Below are 18653 nucleotides of genomic sequence, written 5' to 3' on the forward strand. Positions count from 1 at the left end.
CGATCCTTCGATCACATCGCGACCTGCTCGTCCTGCTCGCGCTCCAAGATGTCCAGCTCCCCCCGCGTCACCTCCATCTTCCGCTCCAAAACCTTCAGCGCGTTCACGACGATCTCCTCCGGTCGCAGCGCGCCCGTGGACTCCACCGTGAAGTGAAACGCGTCCTCCTTGGCGCGGATGTCCACCAGTCCCGGCTTCCCGAGTTCCTCCGCCTTCTTCAGACACTCGCCGTCGTACCCGTACTGAGGGTCGAGCGAACGTCGGGGTGGGTGGAGTTGAAAGGCGTCAGAAGCGGAGTTGAAAGGCGTCGCGGCGTGTCGGGAGGGATTGAAAGCGAGGGACCCTGGGCGGAGAGAAACGACGGGCAAAGTCCTTCAGCAGAAACGGCGCGCGCGACGCGAACGCGGTCGTATGGGGACCGGTGCGGTAACAGAACGCGCCTGATCCGGCGCGTCGACGACGACGCGCCTCGTCGCCTCGTCGTAGCGGAACAACGCCGTCGGCGACGACTCCACGAACGCCATCTTCTCCTCCTCCGTGAGCGTCGCCATCAGCTCCTCGTTGATGGTGATCTCGGGCTCGAACCGATACGTCGCCGTCGCGACGGGCTGCCACTTCGCGTGGTCTCGCCCCACGCCTTTCCTTGCCACGCACCGCATGTTGATCTGCTGCCCTCTCCGCAACTTCACGATCACGACGCCGGGGATGTCCGGTCCGTCGTCGGGACCGCGCGCCGCCGCCTGCGCTTCGAACTCCATCGCGCCGCCTTTACCCTTGATGGACTCTCCCGGGTGGTAATTCACCGGCGCGACTCTCGGGTCGTAGCACACGAGATCGTTCGACGTCACGTCCACCGTCTCCGCGCTCGCGCATATCCCCGTGTTCAGCTCGAAGTGCACGTCCGTCACGCTCTCGTCGTCGCCCGCGTAGTCGTACGGGAACTCCATCTCCACCGCCTTCTCGCTCAGCAGAGGGATCAGCCCGAGGCGATGCGCGATGAACTCGTCGCACAGGCAACTCGTGTTCTCGATCACGTCCACGAGGTCGATCGCGAGCGTCGGGACCTCCGCGATGATGACGCGCCGCAGCGCGTTCGCGACGGAGGTGTCCGTGTGCAGTAGCGCGAAGCGGATCTTCTCGTGCGTGAGCTCCTGGACGACGATCGACGGCGAACGCTGCTTCGGCTCCGTCGTCGGCGCCATGACGACGGATTCTTATACACGACGACGACGGCTGGAAAACTCTTTCTTCCTCGAGGGCCGATCGCGCGCGTGATCGACGCGCGCGAAGACCGGGTTCGATCGAGCGCGGGGTGGGCGCGCGTCCTGGGGTCCCCGCGGAGAGTCGCGCCGCGACGGATCGGTCGATCGGCGTGGTGCGCGCGCGAGCGAGTGCGGCGAGCGCGCGCGCGGAGAGGGTTTCACGTGAGAATCGGCGCCGCGGCAAACTCAGGTGCGTTCTATACAAAAGTTTTTCACCCATACTCGTAGCATAGACCGGTTTCAACACTTGATCGCGTCTACTTTCAACTGACCGGTGAACTTCATGGAACGACCCTGAACGTGAACGTGATCGCGAGCGCCCCGGCGAGCGCGCGCGAGCGGCCGCGGCCTCGCGACATTTCCAGTCCTTCTCGCGAGGCCGCTCGGCCACTCCGCGCCGCGCGAACGCGCCGAGTCACGGTCCCGCGCCGCCGCCGCGGACGCGCGCCGACGCCCGCCCGCGCGGAATGGCGTTAGGCTCCGGGAAGCTCCGAGCGGCGACGAACCGCGTGAGGTGCGCGCGCGGGGACCGAGATCGACGCCCGCGACTCCAGGATGGATGCCCACTCCGTCTCGTCATCGTTCGAACGTTCGGTCTTTCACGCCTTAAATACCCGTCTGACGCGCGCGTCCCTCGCGTCCCTCGCCTCCCGCGCCCTCGCCCTTCCCCCCCATGGCGTGGCCCCCACCCCAGGACGTCGCTCGCGAACAACACGAACGAGATATGGACGGACCTGATCGGCATACAGCAGAGCAAAGACGCGGGGACGAACAGCGCGATCGAGGCGTCGATCAAGGTTCCAGGACGCATCGGCGGCGCGGGCGTCGGCACGGGCAGGAGACGTCAACGCGACGACGCGATCATTCACCCCACGGAGGCGCTCGTCGCGCTCGCGCGTTTGCAGAGCGCGCGGAATTCGGCCGCGGGCGCGGTCGTGGAGGGCGACCGCGGCGTGTGCCGCGTGTGCGGCGGCACCGGACACCTGACGTCGATGTGTAAGAACGAGTACGCGATGTTAAAAGACGACGACGACGCGGCGGAGGACTCGGTCACGGACCTGAGCAGCGACAGCGACAGCGACAGCGGCGACGGGGGAGGGAGGAAGCGGAAGCGGAAGAGCGGCGGCAAGAAGAAGAAGCGCAAGAAGAGCCACCGCAAGAAGAAGTCGAGCGGCAAGGGGAGAAAGAAGAGCTCGAAGAGGAAAAAGAAAAAGAGGCGGCGGGACAGCTCGAGCGACTCGGACTCGGACTCGGACTCGGACTCGAGCTCGAGCTCGAGCTCGTCGTCGAGTTAAGGTTAAGGTTAGTAAAACGGTGCAACAAGACGTACGTAGGGACTAGTAGTGGCATCGCGTCGTCCTTCACGCCTCCGCGGCGTCGGCGTCGGCTTCCTCTCCGCCTCCGCCGCCGCCCTCGCTCCCCTCGCCGTCCTCGCTCCCCTCGCCCCCGCCCGGTCGTTGGTTCTCCTTCCCGAGCTTCTTCAGCCCAATCTTCGTGAGGTACGACGGCGCGTCGTGCTGCGCGAGCGCCTCCACGTTCGCGGTGTCCCCCGAGATGTTCCACAGCGCCGCCTGCGCGTGCCACCGCGTCTGCGAATCTTTCGTCTCCAACAGCGGAAGGAGCAACGTCAACGCGCCGTGGGACGACGCGATGCGCGCGGCCCAGTCGCCGCGCGTCGTCATCCGTCGCAGGACCCCGGCGGCGAAGGATCGCGCCTCGATCATCGCGGGCGTCAGCGTGGGTTTCTTCGGCGCGGCTTTTTTCTTCTTTCCTCCCTTCTTGCCGCCCTTCTTTTTGCCGCCTTTTTTCTTTCCCTTCTTCTTCTTCTTGCCGCCGCCGGCGTCGTCCTCCGCCTCCGCCTCGGTCGCGCCCGCGTCTTCGGTCTCTCCCGCGTCGTCGCCTCCTTCGCCGTCGTCGTCGCCACCCTCGCCGTCGTCGTCGCCGCCGCCTTCGCCGTCGTCGCCGCCTTCGCCCTCGCCGCCGGACCCTTCCCCGCCGTCGCCGTCGCCGTCGTCGTCGTCGTCGCCGGAACCCTGTTCTTCGTCGTCCTCCTCCTCCTCCTCTACCAACCCGTCGCCGTCGTCCGCGAGCTTCTTCTTCTTCTTCTTCGGCTTCTCCGGGGTCGGCTCCGCCTCCTCCGGGACCGGGTCCTCGGGCGGCTCCTCGCGGACGAACCCCTCCGGTAGCCCCGCGGCTCCCGCGCACAACATCACCAGCGGATGAATGCCCCCCTCGTCGATCACCATCTCCATGCGACGCATCTCTTCTTCGCTCGGCGTCACCATCATCGCGACGGACACGTTCAGGCTCTCGCCCAGGTTGTGCGTCAGCACGGACGACTCCGCGCGCGAGTTCATCGTCGGCAGGGCGAGCGCGTCGAGCTTCGCGGGCGCGGCGATGGTCTTGAGCGGACTCGCCGCCGCCGCCGCCGCGTCCGCCCCAGGGTCCTCGCCCGCGCCGCCCGCTTTGGCTCGCTCGCCAGGAGCTCCCGCGTCGCTGCCCCCGCCGCCGTCGCTGCCTCTGTCGTCGTCGTCGTCGTCGTCGTCGTCGTCCAAGCTCGCGCCCGCCATCGCCCTCGCGGCGGCGGCGGCGGGGTTATTCTTTTCCTCGTGCGCGCGCATCTCCTCCTCGTACTTTCGCCGCGACTGCGTGCACACGTTGAAGATGGTCGCGCACGCGTTCGCGCGGCACTGCAGCGTCGCGGTCTCTTTCTCCTCCCACATCACGCGCACGAGACCTCTTATGATCTCCCTCGTGGAGATGGCGTCCTTGACCTCGTCGAGCTCGGACATCTCCCGCACCACCGCGGACGCGGCTTCTCGTAAATTCATATTCGCGCCGTCGTCGCGCCTGTCCGTCGCGTGATCGACGCAGTACTCCAGCGCCTGCGAGCGCTTGAACACGTCCAGCTTCACCGCGTCCGGCCCGTTCTTCTTCGCGTTGTCGCCGTACCCGTGCGCGACGCACTTTGCGAGAACGATCACCGCGTCTTCCTTGGCGTCAAACGCCGGGTTGAACGGATCTCGAACCACCTCCACGACGTCGTCGTATCCCGCCTTGACGATGTCTTTGATCGTCTGCCGCCGCGTGCTCTCGCACTCTACCAGCTTCCGCAGCGTCCCCACCGCGCTCCGCTGCCCGCTCGTCGAGCGCGTGCGCGAGCTGAGGCACGCCAGCGCCGCGCGGTGCCCCTGTGCGGCGGCCACAGCCTCGCACATCGCGACGTCGCCCTGAGGGTCGAGGGTCCATCCACACGAGCGATGATATCGGGGTGGAGTTCAAAGGCGTCAGAAGCGGAGTTGAAAGGCGTCGAGGTGTGTCGGGATTGTGAGCGAGTTGCGGGCGCAGAGACACGCCGGGAAGTAAAGTCCTTAAGGATCGGCGTTCACGACGCCGACGCGGTCGTATGGGAACCAGTGTGAAGGAGAACGCGCCTGCGCGAAGCAATACACGAGTCCCATCCCCGCGCCCTGCGCGGCGGCGTCCTCGCTCTGCTTCGCGGCCGCGACGCCGGCGAGGAGCGCTCCCGCGTCCATGATGGACTGCTTCGTCCCGACCGGGGAGTCTTTCGTCAGGCAGTGGCTCCACAGGTGCCCGAGCGCGGCGGCGCGCGGCATCGGCACGGGGGGCTTGGCGTTCGCGCGTCCGCCCACCTCGCACAGCACCGCGAGGTCCATCGACTGCTTGAAGTACTCCGGGGTCATGTGCGGCGGGCACGGGAGCTCCTTGGGCTCGTTCTCGTCGCCGTCGCCGTCGTCGTCCGCCTTCTTCTTCTTGCCTTTCTTCGCCATGACGACGGGAGAGGATGAGGAGGAGGAGGAGGCGCTTCACCCGCTTCTTCTGCGCGCGGCGCGCGGACGAATCGATCGACCGATCCGAGAAATCCAAATCGAGAAGCGTCCGCGACCGACGCGCGCTCCGCTCGGGTCCTCCTCTCCCGCGACGGACGTCCGCGCCCGCGGCGGTCGTGTCGTGTCGCGCCGCCCGGCGAACGCGACCGCGACCGTCCCGAGGCGTTTCGCGCTCGAGCGCGCGGTCCGCGCGCCTCGCCGAGTGACGCGTCGTCGAGGGAGGGGGAAATCGCGACTCGTGACGGGACCGGACGAAGAACGCGAACGTCAGCGTCATCGTCATCGTCGCGCCGAGCGCGACGAGTCGCGCCCTCGTGCCCTGCGCGAGGGCGCGAGCCGCGTCGCGCGCGGGTCACAACGCTACACACGCGCGCACGACCATCATGAGCCAACAGGCGAGGATCGACGAGATGACCATGCGGATCGAGGTGCGTCCGCGCGCCCCGCTCGGCGCGGTCCCCGCGCGCGCGATCGATCGCCGCGCCCGCTCGCCTCCGCGCGCGTCGAGGGGTCCTTTTTTTGTCCTCGCGCGCGATCGACCCCTCGATCGCGCGCGTCCGTCGTCTCTCCCCGTCGCGACGGGACGTCCGCCTGACCGCTTCTTCGCTTCTTTCCCCTCCCCTCGCGTCGCAGAACCCGAACCGCGTGGTCGGGTCGGGGTACATCCAGTTCCCTCCGCAGCGGCCGTTCGCTGGGCCGCTGTTGACGCAGCCGCCCACGGTGTCGGTGCGCGCGAACGAATCCTCCTCCCTCGCGATCCCGCGCGCCGATCGATCGTCCGCGTCGCGTCGACGACGCCGGACCCGCGTCGGCCGCGACGCGCGCGCGAGATCGCCGCCACCGCGCGCCTCGCGCGTCTTAATTTCGCGTCCGCGCGTCGCGCGCGCGCGTCGACCGCGCGGCGCGCGCGGCGGCGTCCGACGCGCGCGCCGCGCCGCGCCGATCTCGCGCGCGCGCTGACGCGGCACCGCGCGGACCCCGCCGAGTTTCTTTCGTCTTCCTTCTCGCCGCTTCTTCCCTCTCGAGCTTCTGACCGACGATCCGTCCCATATCGCCCCTCGCCGCGCGCGACGATCGACGCGCGCCCCTCGCCCGCCGCAGCAAAACGACTACCCGGACGAGTGGAAGAAACCCGCCGCGCCGCCGCCGCAGCGACCGCCGCCGCAGCAGCAGCAGTACCAGCAGCAGCAGTACCAGCAGCAGCAGCAGTACCAGCAGCAGCCGTACCAACAGCAGCCGCCGCAGCAGCAGTACGGACAGTACGGTCAGCAGCAGTCGTACGGAGGGTACGGCCAGCAGCAGGCGCCGCCGGTCAACAACTCGTATCAGCAGTCGCTGCCGACGCAGTACCAGAACAGGGCGCCGCCGCCGCGGCAACAGCAGGCGGGTGGGCAGCAGCGGGCGATGCCGCAGCCGGGGGGACGGCCGGGGCAGCGACCGGGCGCGCCCGCGCCGCGCGGCGGTCGCGGCGGCGGACGAGGACAAGGACAAGGACAACGGCCGCCTCCGCCGCAGCAGCAGCAGCAGCAGCATCAAAACGGGCGTCCGGGCGGCGGCCAGGCGCCCCCGCGGAAGATGCTCCCGGGCGCCGTCGTGGGGTCGCTGGTGGCGGCGGGGCCCGAGCCGGCGAAGGTGCGTTCTATACACTGGTCCCCGTACGACCCCGTTCGCGTGGTGAACGCCGATCCTTAAGGACTTTGCCCGGCGCTTCTCTCCGCCCACCCCTCGGTTTCAATCCCCGCCATCGACGCCTTTCAACTCCACCTGACGCCTTTCAACTCCACCCCGACGTTCGCTCTATGGAACGACCCTAAGCCGCGGACGCCTCCGATTCGATCCGCGGCGCCGGCGGCGGCGGCGGCGCCCGCGGCGGGCGGACCGCCGGGGGATAAGCTGTCCAAGTCCGCGGCGAAGCGCAACCGGAAGAAGTTGCGCGAGGGGGGCGCGGCGGCGTGATGATCGCGATCGACGTGACGACATCGCCGACGCGCTCTTCGTCGCTTCGTTTCAAGGGTGGATCGGTTGTTGAGATTTTTTTTCCATCTTTCCGTCCGTCCCCGTCCGGTCCGTCGTCGTCCGTCGACCGACCGCCGAGGGCGCTCGAGAGGTCGCCGTCGACGCGTAGCGATGTCGCGGTGGCTCGATTGATTATGTGAATGAAGAGGAGATTCCGTCGAGAACGCGCCTTATCTCGTCGACGCTCTCCGCCGCTCGTCCCGTTCTATCAGATCTGACTCGTCACCTGTGGAGTGTAGTTGTAGTAAGTACGAAAGTAGCTCGCGTTCTGTTCATACAGTACAACGGCGTCATCACGCCGTCTCGCTCATGAACTTGGCACCCCCTCGTCACTCGTCGGCCGCGAGAGGCGCGCACCTCGCGTCGTCTCCGCGCGCGCGCGAGCACGACGCGCGCCGCGCGCCGCGCGCGTTCGATCGGCCGCGGCGCGAGCGAGAGAGCGACCGGCCCGGCCGCGTCGTTGTTAGTTAGATCTTACCTTTAGATCTGAGCGAGCGACCGCGCGAACGAGGACGAAGCCGCGCCGCGATGCCTCCTCTGTCCGCCGCCGCGGCCGAGGCGGCGAAGAAGCTGAAGGAAGCGCGCGACCGGGCGGAGGCGAACGCGAACCGCGCGCCGGCGAAGCGCCCCAGAAGACAAGCGCCCCGGCGCGCGCGCGGCGGCGACGCGCCCGCGCCCTGGGGCGACGCGGATTCCTCGGGCTCCGAGGTCGACGGATTCTACCGCGCCGCGCTCGGATGGCTCCTCTGGCGTCGCCCCGAGGAGGGCGAGCTCCCGGAGATACCCACGTCGTTCGCCGACGCGCGCGAGTACGTCCGCGCGTTCGAGCCCGCGCTCGTGGAGGAGACGCGAGAGCAAGTCCGCAAGGAGTGGTTGGAGAGCGTCGCGGAGAAGCGCCAGTATCAGGCGCGTTCTGGTTACACTGGTCCCCATACGACCCCGTTCGCGTGGTGAACGCCGATCCTTAAGGACTTTTGCCGGCGTGTCTCTCCGCCCAGGGTCCCTCGCTTTTAATCCCGACACGCCTCGGCGCCTTTCAACTTCAACTGACGCCTTTCAACTCCACCCCGACGTTCGCTCGTTGGAACGACCCTCAGACCACGCTTATCGGGCTGGGGACGAGCGGCGCGTGGCGCGTCGCGACGCTTCGGTGCGCGAACCGTCGCGAAGCGGAAGCCATAGGCGCGCTCTGCCCGTCCAACTCCGTCGCGGTGCTGTGCGAGCGACGCGTGGAGGAGAGCGATCCGTGGTCGAGGCACGCGGAGGGGTCGTCGCTGCCGCTCGCGTGCGCGGGGTTCGTCGAGAGCGTCGACGCGAAGGAAAAGGACGGCGACGGCGTCGTCAGGTTTCACTTTTTCATAAGCGACGAGGCGCACGTGCGGACGGATTCGAGCTGTCCGAACTGGAGGGAGTGGCACGAGAGGTATCGACAGCGCGAACGCGACGTCTTGGAGCTGTTCGAGGGCGCGAAGAGGCAGGTCGTGGACGCGAAAGGACGGTCCATGCACGTGTTCGAACGTCCGCCCGAAAAAGGAGACGACGAGGAAGAAGAGGATGGCGAGATCGCCCCCGCGGCCGTCGACGTCGACGGCGCGAAGAGAGAACGCGAGAAGAGCGTTTCCGGCATCGGAAGAAAGTTCACGCTGTCCCCCGCGGGCAAGCTCCACAGCGCGGTGCAGCGGTTCGAGGCGCTCCATCACTTCGCGGCGAGGCTGTACGGGCCGATGCGCGCGGCGATGCTGTCGCCGCCGCCGGATCGCATGCCGAAGACGCGAGACGTGGCGCCGCCGCCGCTCGCGCTCGAAGTGGAGTCCCAGCCTGAGCTCGCGGGGTTTCTGAGGAAGACGTTCAACGCGCCGCAACTCGCGGCGATCAAGTGGGCGGCGGCGCACACGCTGCGGAATTACGACGGGGACAACGCGCTGACCGCGACCGACGTCGACGCCGCCGCGGGGCGGGAATCCGCGTTTCCGTTTACTCTGGTGCAAGGCCCGCCCGGGACGGGGAAGACGCACACGGTGTGGGGCATGCTGAACATCATCCACTTCGTGCTGTACCAGAGGTATTACCAGAGCTTGCACCGCAAGGTGGAGCTGGACGCCGCGCGCGCGTCTGGGGACCTACGCTTCGCGCGGCAACTTTCGGAGGCAATCTCAAGAAACGGCGGCGACGCAGGCGACGACGACGACGACGACGACGACACGACCGTCCGCGAGCTCTTCGACTATCTCGCGCGCGAGACGGGCGTGCAACTCGGCGCCAACCTCGGCGTCCGGAAACCTCGCGTCCTCGTGTGCGCGCCGTCGAACGCGGCGATCGATAACCTTCTCGAGCGCGTCGTGAAGAAAGGGTTCATCCGCGGCGACGGTACCGCGTACCGACCGAACATCATTCGCGTCGGCGCCGACGACGCCATGGGCGCGGACGCCGTGAGCCCACTCTACGCGGGAGAACGCGTCGAGATGCTGATTCGCATGGGCCCGGAGAAGTGGGACGCCGCGTATCGGAAACAGGCGGCGTTCGTGGAAGCGGCGGGGAAGGACATCGAGTTCCTCTGCGCCGCGCACAACAAGGCGGCGAGAGTAGCGAGAACCGGCGGCATCTCCGGCTCGCTTGGCGGGCTCGTGGACGAGGAGGTCATTCCAGCGGACCCCGCGGAGGCGGCGGCGGCGAAGGACGCGCGCGACGCCGCGGCGACCGCGCGCGTCGTCGAGCTGTGTCGCCTGTACGAGGAACGGAACCGCGGCGTGATGGACATGGCGCGATTCGCGTGCCTTCTCTCGAAGCTCGGGAAGCTGGGCAATCAGTGGAAGAGGGAGGCGAAGAACAAAGGCAAGATGGGTCGAAGGCTACGAAACGTGCTCGAGGCGTCGTTCGTGGACGAGGCGGAGATCGTGTTCACGACGCTCACGAGCGCGAGTCGTCGGGTGTTTCAAAAGCTCACGCACGGGTTCGACACCGTGTTCGTGGACGAAGCCGCGCAGGTGCGTTCGATGCGCGCGTTTCGTTTCGTTTCGTTTTTCACCCGTCCCTCGGTCTCGGTTTCAATGCTGTATCCGATCGCGTCGATCCCTTTCGACTGACCGATGCACTTTTTTCGCGTACCTCTGGAACCGCCCGCAGTCGTCCGAGGTGGAGACGTTGATTCCGTTTCTTCACGGCGCGCGGCGGTGCGTCCTCGTCGGGGATCCGCAGCAGCTCCCGTCGACGGTGCTGTCCACGGCGGCGCAGGGGGTGTCGTTTCAACGGTCATTGTTCGAGCGTTTCACGTCCCTCGGCGCGGAGGCGGTCCTCCTGAGCGTTCAGTACCGCATGCATCCGGAGATTCGCGCGTTTCCGTCGAGAGCGTTTTACGAGGGGCGCCTTCGCGACTCCGAGTCGGTGATCGCGGCGCCGCCGGAGAGCTATCACGCGTCGTGGCCGCTGCGGCCGTACGTGCTCTTCGACGCGAGCCAGGGCAAAGAGAAGAGGTCCACGGTCGGGTCGGTCTCGAACCCGTACGAGGCGCTCATCGTCGTGTCGCTCGTGCGGCGGTTGGAGCGGACGTTGTGGCGAAAAAACGGCGAAACCGTCGACGGCCGCTGCGCGATAATCACCCCGTACAAGGCGCAGCGGAGCAAAATCCGCGACGCGTTCGCGCGCGTGTACGGCGACGAGTCCGCGATGCATCGCCTCGGGATCGTCGTCAGCACCGTGGACGGGTTCCAAGGCCAAGAGGCGGACGTCATCATCTTCAGCACCGTCCGCGGCGGCGCCGGCCGCGGCGGCATCGGGTTTTTACAGGACGTCAAGCGGATGAACGTCGCGCTGACTCGCGCGAGAAGGTCGCTGTGGATCGTCGGCAGAGTCGACGCGCTCGAGGGGAACCCGATGTGGAAGGACTTGGTCGACGACGCGCGCGAGCGAGGGTGCGTCGTCCCGGACTCGGAGCTCGGGGACGTGTTGGAGGTCGCGGGGGAAGACTACGACGGCGGCGGCGGCGGCGGCGGCGGGGGCGGCGGCGGCGCTCGAGGCGAGTGGATCGGAGGCGACCGCGGCGTGGACGCGCCGCGCGCGTCCGCGACCGCGTACGCGCTGCCCCCTCCGCCGCATTAGCGTTTTCATCGCGCGAGTGAGTAGCTTTCGTCGCCGCCGCCGCCCGCGACGCCGTATCTCGCTGCTCCAGCACAGACACTACGCGGTTCGCGTGTAGTTGTACTCTCGCGCTCGTACGACCAGCCTGATCTGCAGTGCGACTCGAAAAACCTGCAGCCTCGCCGACTGGCATTAGAAGGAGTGCGGACGCGGCTCTTCGCGGCGAGATGGCCGGCGGGGGACGGCCGCAGCGGGAGCGACCGCAGCCCGCGAGGTGCGCGCTCGATCGCGACGCGCGATCGATCGACCCTCGCGCGCGATCCGCCGCCCCATTCGTGTCCCTCGAGGCGCTCGGCTTTGTTGTTTTTTTCGTTTTCGATTTCAGCCTCCTCGACGCGCGCGATCGTTCGATCGTCGCGCGGTCCGCCCCCGTCCCGCGCTCGATCCGATCCTCACGCGTCCATCACCCTCCGTCGTCGCCGCCGCGCCGCTCGCCAGGTTCGAAGCGGGACCGGCGCCGCCGCCGTCGGTGCTCGCCGCGCGCGCGAGGGGCGACGCGAGCGCGTCGCACCCCGCGGGGCCCGCCTCGGCGGCCGTCGCCAGCGGCGGACGCGATGGAGTGACGAAGCGCGCGTCCAAGCCGCCGGAGACGTTCGAGGCCGGCCCCGCGCCGCCGCCGTCGGAGCTCCGCAAGCGCGCGGCGGCGATCGCCGACGGCGACGCCGCCGCCGGCGGCGGCGGCGGCGCGAAGACCGAGCCGACCGCGCCGGGCGGCGCGGCCGTCGCCGCCGCGACGCGCGGCGCCGACGACGCCGACGCCGACGACGCCGACGACGACGCGACGACGTCCACGCGCGCGCTGAGCGCGGAGCCGTCCGACGCGCACGACGCGGACGACGCGGAGTTCGTGATGGACGCCACGATGGAGGACGCCGCGGCGGACGACATGGAGACGTTCGAGGAGGAGCTCGAGCGCGCGCCTCTCGACGCGGACCTCGTGCGAGCGGAGGTGTCCGCGCTGACGCGAGAGAACGACCTGCCGATCGGCGACGTGCTGCGATCGTACGGCGCGCCCGTCGCGGGGTCGATCGTCGACGGCGGCGGCGGCGGCGACGACGACGATGACGACGACGACGACGACGACGACGACGATTACGGCAGCGACGACGGCGACGACGCCACGGACGACGACGACGCGCGGGCGTTCGCGGACGGCGCGGAGGTCGATCTCGTCGTCGGCGCGCCCGACTCGCGTCGGCAATCGCTCACGGTGGCTGGGATGACGCGCCCGCCGCCGCCGGCGCTGCCGCCCGGGCACGAGCCGATCGTGTACGCTACGCGCGAGGAAGCCAGGGAGGCGGCGCTCGCGGAGGCGCGGAGGATACACTACGAAGAGGAGGTGCTGGATCGATCGTACGACATCGTGACGCGGCCGCCGCGGACGAAACCGATGCCGTCGTTCCCGGAGCCCTCGAGGAACAAGACGCACTGGGACCACCTCCTCGAGGAGATGAAGTGGCTCGCGGGGGATTTCGTTCGCGAGAGGAAGTTTCGAATGAAGCTCGCGAAGAAGGCGGCGCACGCGGTCGCGCGGTCGAACCTCGACCTCGAGTCCAGGGTGATCAAGCGACGACTGGACGAAGCCGCGGCGGCGAGAAAAAAAGCGAGACGCGTCGCGAGCGAGGTGATGCAGTTCTGGATCAAGATCGAGAAAGTCGTCCGGTTCAAAGCCCAGAGCGCGATCGACTCCAAGCGCAAAGAGGTCATGGACAAGCACCTGGACTTCATGATGCAGCAGACGGAGAGGTACTCCACGATGCTCGCGACAAAACTCGGCGGCGACGCCGACGCCGACGCCGCGAACGCGAACGCGAACGCGAACGCGAACGCGCCGCCGAAACGCCTTCCGGCGCCGCCGACCAAGGACGCGCCGGACAGCGGCCACAGCGACAGGACCGCGATCGTCAAAGGAGAGGGAGACGACGACGCGGACGCGGAGGAGTACCGCGCGGACGCGAGCGAGCTCGAGGAAGAGGACGACGAGGCGACGCTGGAGGAGGAAGAGCGGCGAGCACGCGCGGCTGGGGAGGACGAGGACGCCGACGAAGAGATGGCGGACCTGAAAGCGGAGGCGGAGGTTCCGATCGAGGAGCTCCTGCGGCGGTACCGCGAGATGGAGGAGGCGGCCGCGAAGGAAGAGGAGGGCGGCGGCGACGGCGTCAAAGAAGAGATCGCGGGCGCCGAGGTCAAGTCCGAGATCGAGCCCGCGACGGAGGCGCCCGAGGACGACGAGGAGGAGGACGACGGCGAGGAGGCCACCTTCGCGGACATCGTGGACGATGTCCCCGCGGCGGCGGCTCGACGCTCCAGGCGCGGAGGCGACGACGACGCTCGCGCTCCCGCTCCCGCTCCCGCTCCCGCCGCCGCCGCCGCGACGAACGACGCGGACGCGGACGAATACGTCGCCCCGGAGGGAGGATCCGACGACGAGGACGACGAGGCGACGCTGGAGGAGGAGGAGCGGCGGGCGCGCGCGGCGGGGGAAGAGATGGACCACGACGAGGAGATGGCGGATCTGAAAGCGGAGGCGGAGGTTCCGATCGAGGAGCTCATGCGACGGTACCAGGAGATGGAGGCTGCGCACGCCGCGGCGGACGCCGGCGCCGCCGCCGCGGAAGAGGAGGAGGAGGAGGAAGAAGAGGAGGAAGTAGAGGAGGAGGAGGAAGAGGAGGAGGAGGAGGAAGAAGAAGAAGTCGGCGTCGACGCGCTCGGGGACGAAGAGCCGGAGATGACCGAGGAAGAGAAGGCCGCGTCCGCGGCGCGTCGGTCCGCGCTCGACGCCATCGCCGGCGACGCCGCGACGCTGCGGCCGCAGGGGAACACGCTCGCAACCGCGGGACAGCTGTGCCGCGTCCCGTTTCTTCTGAAGCACACTCTCCGCGAGTACCAACACGTCGGCCTCAACTGGCTCGTGAGCTGCTACGACAAAGCCCTGAACGGCATCCTCGCGGACGAGATGGGGTTGGGGAAGACGATCCAGACCATCTCTCTTCTCGCGTACCTCGCGTGCGAGTGCGGGATCTGGGGCCCGCACCTCATCGTCGTCCCGACGTCCGTGATGCTGAATTGGGAGGTTGAGTTCAAAAAGTGGTGCCCGGCGTTTAAGCTGCTGACGTATTTCGGCACGGCGAAGGAGCGGAAGCTGAAGAGGCAAGGCTGGAGCAAGCCGAACTCGTTTCACGTGTGCATCACGACGTACCGCTTGATCACGCAAGACCAGAAAGTGTTCCGCAGGAAGAAGTGGAAGTACCTCATCTTGGACGAGGCGCACATGATAAAAAACTGGCGGTCGCAGCGGTGGCAGACGCTCCTCAACTTCAACAGCAAGCGAAGACTGCTGATCACCGGGACGCCGTTACAGAACGACCTCATGGAGCTCTGGTCTCTGATGCACTTCCTGATGCCGCACGTGTTTCAGTCGCACAGCGAGTTTAAGAACTGGTTCTCGCAGCCGCTGACGGGGATGGTCGAAGGCGGCGAGGGCGTCAGCGCGGATCTCGTCTCGCGGCTCCACGGCGTGTTGCGACCGTTTTTACTGCGGCGGCTCAAGTCGGAAGTCGAGAAGAACCTCCCGGGGAAGACCGAGCACGTCGTGCACTGCGGTCTCTCTAAGCGTCAACGTCGGCTGTACGAGGAGTACATGGCGAGCTCGGACACGTCCACGACGTTGTCCTCCGGGAACCTTCTGGGGATCATCAACTGTCTGATGCAGCTTCGAAAGGTGTGCAACCACCCGGATTTATTCGCGGGACGACCGATCGTGTCCGCGTTTGATATGCTCCCGGGAGTGACGCTTCGCGTCCCCTCGATCGTCGCGAACGACGCGCGCGAACGAGAAGAGGACCCGCGCCGCGCGCGCTTCTTCGCCCCGCGCGGGTTACACTTGCTGACGATCGAGGACCTCAACGCGGGATCCCCCGCGACGGCGTCGGACCCGCGCGACGTCGAGGAGTGCTTAGCCCTCGGCGGCGCGTACGCGCGCGCGATGGAACCCCCGGAGAAGCTCGGAAGGACGACCGCCGCCGCGGACGCGGCGGTGCGCTTGTTCGCGGAGGTTCGAGCGGTCAGGGCGAGGGAGGAGCGACGCGCGGTGGCGCGGCGCATCGCGCTCGCCGCCGCCGCCGCAATGCGCAGCGTGCCGATGTACGGCGCGGACCTCCGAGCCGCGGCGACGATCCCGCATCCCGCGCACGCGTGCCACGAGATGGCGGCGACGCACGGCGCCGGGCCGTTTGCCGTCGCGCCCGCGCTGCTGGAGCTCGTCAAGTCTCCCGCGCGAAGAGCGCTCGAGTGCGCCGATCTCGTCGCGCAGTTTATGTTTGCCATTCCGAAAGCGCGAGCGCCGCCGCCGTCGATGACGTGCGGCGCGCCGTCGGCCTCGATCAACGCCGCGGTCGCGGAACGCGCGGCGTGGTCGCAGAAGGTGGGCGCGCCCGCGTTGACGCCGTTGCGCGCCGCCGCGGTTCGACAGCAGCTCTTCTTCCCGGACCGAAGGCTCGTGCAGTTCGACTGCGGGAAGCTCCAGGCGTTGGCGCAGCTCCTCCGGACGCTCAAGTCCGGCGGGCACAAGGCGCTCATCTTCACGCAGATGACGAAGATGCTCGACATCCTCGAGGCGTTCTTAAACTTGTACGGGTACCCGTACTGCCGCCTCGACGGCAGCACGCGACCGGAACAGAGGCAGATCTTGATGCAGCGGTACAACACGGACCCGCGTCTCTTCGTCTTCATCCTCAGCACGCGATCCGGCGGGTTCGGGATTAACCTCACCGGCGCGGACACGGTCATCTTCTACGACTCGGACTGGAACCCCGCGATGGATCAGCAGGCGCAGGACCGCGCGCACAGGATCGGGCAGACGCGCCCGGTGCGGATTTACAGGATGGTGTGCAAGGGCACGATCGAGGAGAACATCTTGAAGAAGTCGATGCAAAAGCGCGAGCTCGATCACTTCGCGATTCAGGCGGGGAACTTCAACACGGAGCACTTCAGCAAGCTCAACGCGGAGAAGGGGAGGCGCGGCGGCGGCGGAGCGAGCGGCGACGGAGACGACGACGACGGCGCGGGCGCGACCGCCGTCGTCGGCGGCGAGGCTGGGTTCGCGGCGATGAACATTTTCGACAAGGCGATGTCGCGGACGACGGCGCGGCCGGCGGACGCCGGCGGCGGAGAGAAAAAAGGCAACGGCGGCGGCGGCGGCGGCGACGACGACGAGGTCGTGCGTCTCATGGAAGAAGCCCAGGACGACCAAGACAAGGCGACCGCGGCGCAGCGGAACAACGAGGACAACGACGAGGCGCACGACTTTGACGACGACGTCAAGGAGTCGAACGACCCTGACCGCGACGACGACGAGACGGGTCGAACGCCGAAGGGCGCCAAGCCGGCGAGGTCGGGCGCGAGCGGCGGCGGGGGCGCGAGCGGCGGCGAGGGCGCGAGCGGCGAGCCGCCCGGGACGCCCGCGGCGACGACGTCCGGCGCCGGCGGCGACCTCGCGATGGAGAAGATCAACACGAGTTTGGAAGGCGACGACGCGTTCGCGAAGGAGATGCTCCAGAAGGTGCGGCAGAGCGCGCAAAAGGGGGAAGGCTTCGAAGCGCGGCTCGCGCCCGTGGAGCGGTACGCCGTGCGTTACCTCGAAGAGACGGTCAAGATCTTGGACGACGTCGACGCCGCCGCGGACGCGATCGCGGCGTACGAGGAGAAGGAGTGGGAGCTCGAGCAGATGGAGAAGCAGAAGGCGGCGGCGGAAGCCGCGGGAGAAGACGAGGAGGACCAGCTCGTCATCGAGGGGTGGGACACGGGCGCCGCGGACGAGGAGTACAGAGCGAAAGTGTCCGCCGCGGAGGCGGAGGCGCAGGCCGCGATCGAGTGGGAGCGTCAGGAGCAGGAGCGCATCGAGGCGTACTACGCGTCGTTGGCCGCGCCGCCGCCCGCGCCGGCGCCCGCGCCGCCGGCGGAGGAGGAGGCGGAGGAGGCGGAGCCAAAGGCGGCGCCGTTGAAGGTGAAATTCACGCTGAGGGCGCGGGATCCGTTCGACGCGGTGGCCGAGGCGGCGGCGTCCACGGGCAGCGGCGGGACCGGGACCGGAACCGCGCAGCAGCAGCGGCAGCGGCTGCAGCCGCCGAACGCGGACGACGCGGCGAAGGCGGCGGCGAAGAAGGAGAAGAAGGAGAAGCGCAAGCGCGACGACCCCGAGCGCGAGGAGCGTCGTCGGCTACGCAAGCTCGAGAAGGCCTCCGCCGCCACCGCTGCCGCCGCCGCGGGGGGATGTGGAGGGGGATCGTCGGGGCCCGGCGCCGGCGCCGCGGGCGTGATGACCATCTCCCCCGGCGCCTCCGCGGACCCCTCCAAACCTGCGGCGGCGGCGGCTGTCGCCGCGGCGTCGCGGTCCGTCGCCCACCCGTGGTAGGGATCCCCTCACTTTCCCGTATCTTCGTTCGTTTTCGTTACATATCATGGTCTACACGTTCGTTTCCGCCGGTTCCGTCAGATTGTCGACGCTATCTCGCGACATCGTCGCGATTTACTCTGCCTATTTCATCGCTTCGTCTTGCGTTTCTTCTTTGGCTGCGTCAAGGCGATCTCGTCTTCATCCCGAGCACCCTCGGCATCATCTCCATCTCCCTCCGCACCGCCCGCGGGCACTGTCGCTGTCGCCGTCGCCGTCGCTGTCGCTGTCGCTGTCCACTCAAACTGCTCCGCGATCTCCGGCTGGTACTTGGTGAGCGAGTCCTTGAACTTCTGCGCGTTCTCCGGTTGGTTAGCGATGATCCACCTGATGGCGCTGTTCAGGTCCCGGGTCTCCTTCTTGACAGTGCCGGTGCCGGGATCGGTGTAGATGAAGTAGGTTCTTGCCTTGTTGCTGCTGGCTGGGCGTCTCAACTCTCTGCTCCAACCCTGGAGCTTCACGATCAGCGCGCGCACCTCGAGCTTCTCCTCGAGCAGTGGCGCGAATTGCACTTTGAGCTGTGCATCGGTGCGGCGAGGGAGGAGCTCCGGCGCAGTGAACTTGCCGTTCTCGACGCAGCCTGTGTGGTACCGTTGCTGGGCGTCTAACACCTCCTGCGTGAGCAGCTTGGTGGTGTCCCGGTCGATCGTGCCCCCGGGGAAGATGCACAGCCCTTGCTTGGCGTCGAAGATGTACCCGTACTCCTCGTACATGGCGCCGCGCATCTTGATGAAATGCTTGACGGAATCTTCACCGCCGCAAGCCAAGCCGCCGTGCAGTACCGCGTGTTCGTGTCCCTTGCGAACGATGCCGATGATCACGTTCGCCGCGTTCACGTCGTGCATCGTGTGCTTGACGTGGTCCGCGTTCCCGGTCTTGTCGCACGTCCGCCGCGGTGGGAAGGGCAAACCCAAGCCATGATGCTTTCCGAGCTCTTTC

General features: G+C 67.9%; 6 protein-coding genes across 6 annotated transcripts; 4 read left to right on the forward strand and 2 right to left on the reverse strand.

Annotated features, from left to right (window-relative positions):
- Positions 1-11: 11 nt before the first annotated feature.
- MICPUCDRAFT_18521 (uncharacterized protein) lies at positions 12-1202 on the reverse strand (the record flags this gene model as incomplete). The annotated part of the gene is made up of 2 exons (XM_003060078.1): positions 12-242; positions 432-1202. 2 exons carry the CDS (start codon positions 1200-1202, stop codon positions 12-14), a joined length of 1002 nt encoding a protein of 333 aa, XP_003060124.1.
- A 527-nt stretch (positions 1203-1729) lies between these two features.
- On the forward strand, positions 1730-2557 carry MICPUCDRAFT_59568 (uncharacterized protein; the record flags this gene model as incomplete). Its single annotated transcript, XM_003059792.1, has 1 exon — positions 1730-2557. The coding sequence occupies one exon, from the start codon at positions 1730-1732 to the stop codon at positions 2555-2557; it is 828 nt and encodes a 275-aa protein (XP_003059838.1).
- Positions 2558-2623: 66 nt separating this feature from the next.
- Positions 2624-5053, reverse strand: MICPUCDRAFT_40634 (uncharacterized protein; the record flags this gene model as incomplete). The annotated part of the gene is made up of 2 exons (XM_003060079.1): positions 2624-4255; positions 4652-5053. 2 exons carry the CDS (start codon positions 5051-5053, stop codon positions 2624-2626), a joined length of 2034 nt encoding a protein of 677 aa, XP_003060125.1.
- Positions 5054-5478: 425 nt separating this feature from the next.
- Positions 5479-7289, forward strand: MICPUCDRAFT_59571 (uncharacterized protein). Its single transcript, XM_003059793.1, has 4 exons — positions 5479-5541; positions 5747-5839; positions 6215-6745; positions 6929-7289. Exons 1-4 carry the CDS (start codon positions 5524-5526, stop codon positions 7067-7069), a joined length of 783 nt encoding a protein of 260 aa, XP_003059839.1. The 5' UTR covers positions 5479-5523; the 3' UTR covers positions 7070-7289.
- A 368-nt stretch (positions 7290-7657) lies between these two features.
- MICPUCDRAFT_59572 (superfamily I helicase) lies at positions 7658-11256 on the forward strand (the record flags this gene model as incomplete). Its single annotated transcript, XM_003059794.1, has 3 exons — positions 7658-8039; positions 8099-10113; positions 10253-11256. The coding sequence occupies 3 exons, from the start codon at positions 7658-7660 to the stop codon at positions 11222-11224; spliced, it is 3369 nt and encodes a 1122-aa protein (XP_003059840.1). The 3' UTR covers positions 11225-11256.
- A 174-nt stretch (positions 11257-11430) lies between these two features.
- Positions 11431-17675, forward strand: MICPUCDRAFT_59573 (dexh-box helicase; the record flags this gene model as incomplete). Its single annotated transcript, XM_003059795.1, has 2 exons — positions 11431-11477; positions 11702-17675. The coding sequence occupies 2 exons, from the start codon at positions 11431-11433 to the stop codon at positions 17673-17675; spliced, it is 6021 nt and encodes a 2006-aa protein (XP_003059841.1).
- Between the last annotated feature and the right edge of the window lie 978 nt (positions 17676-18653).

This window comes from Micromonas pusilla (genome assembly GCF_000151265.4).
Source record: "Micromonas pusilla CCMP1545 genomic scaffold MICPUCscaffold_7, whole genome shotgun sequence".
Lineage (NCBI taxonomy): Eukaryota > Viridiplantae > Chlorophyta > Mamiellophyceae > Mamiellales > Mamiellaceae > Micromonas > Micromonas pusilla.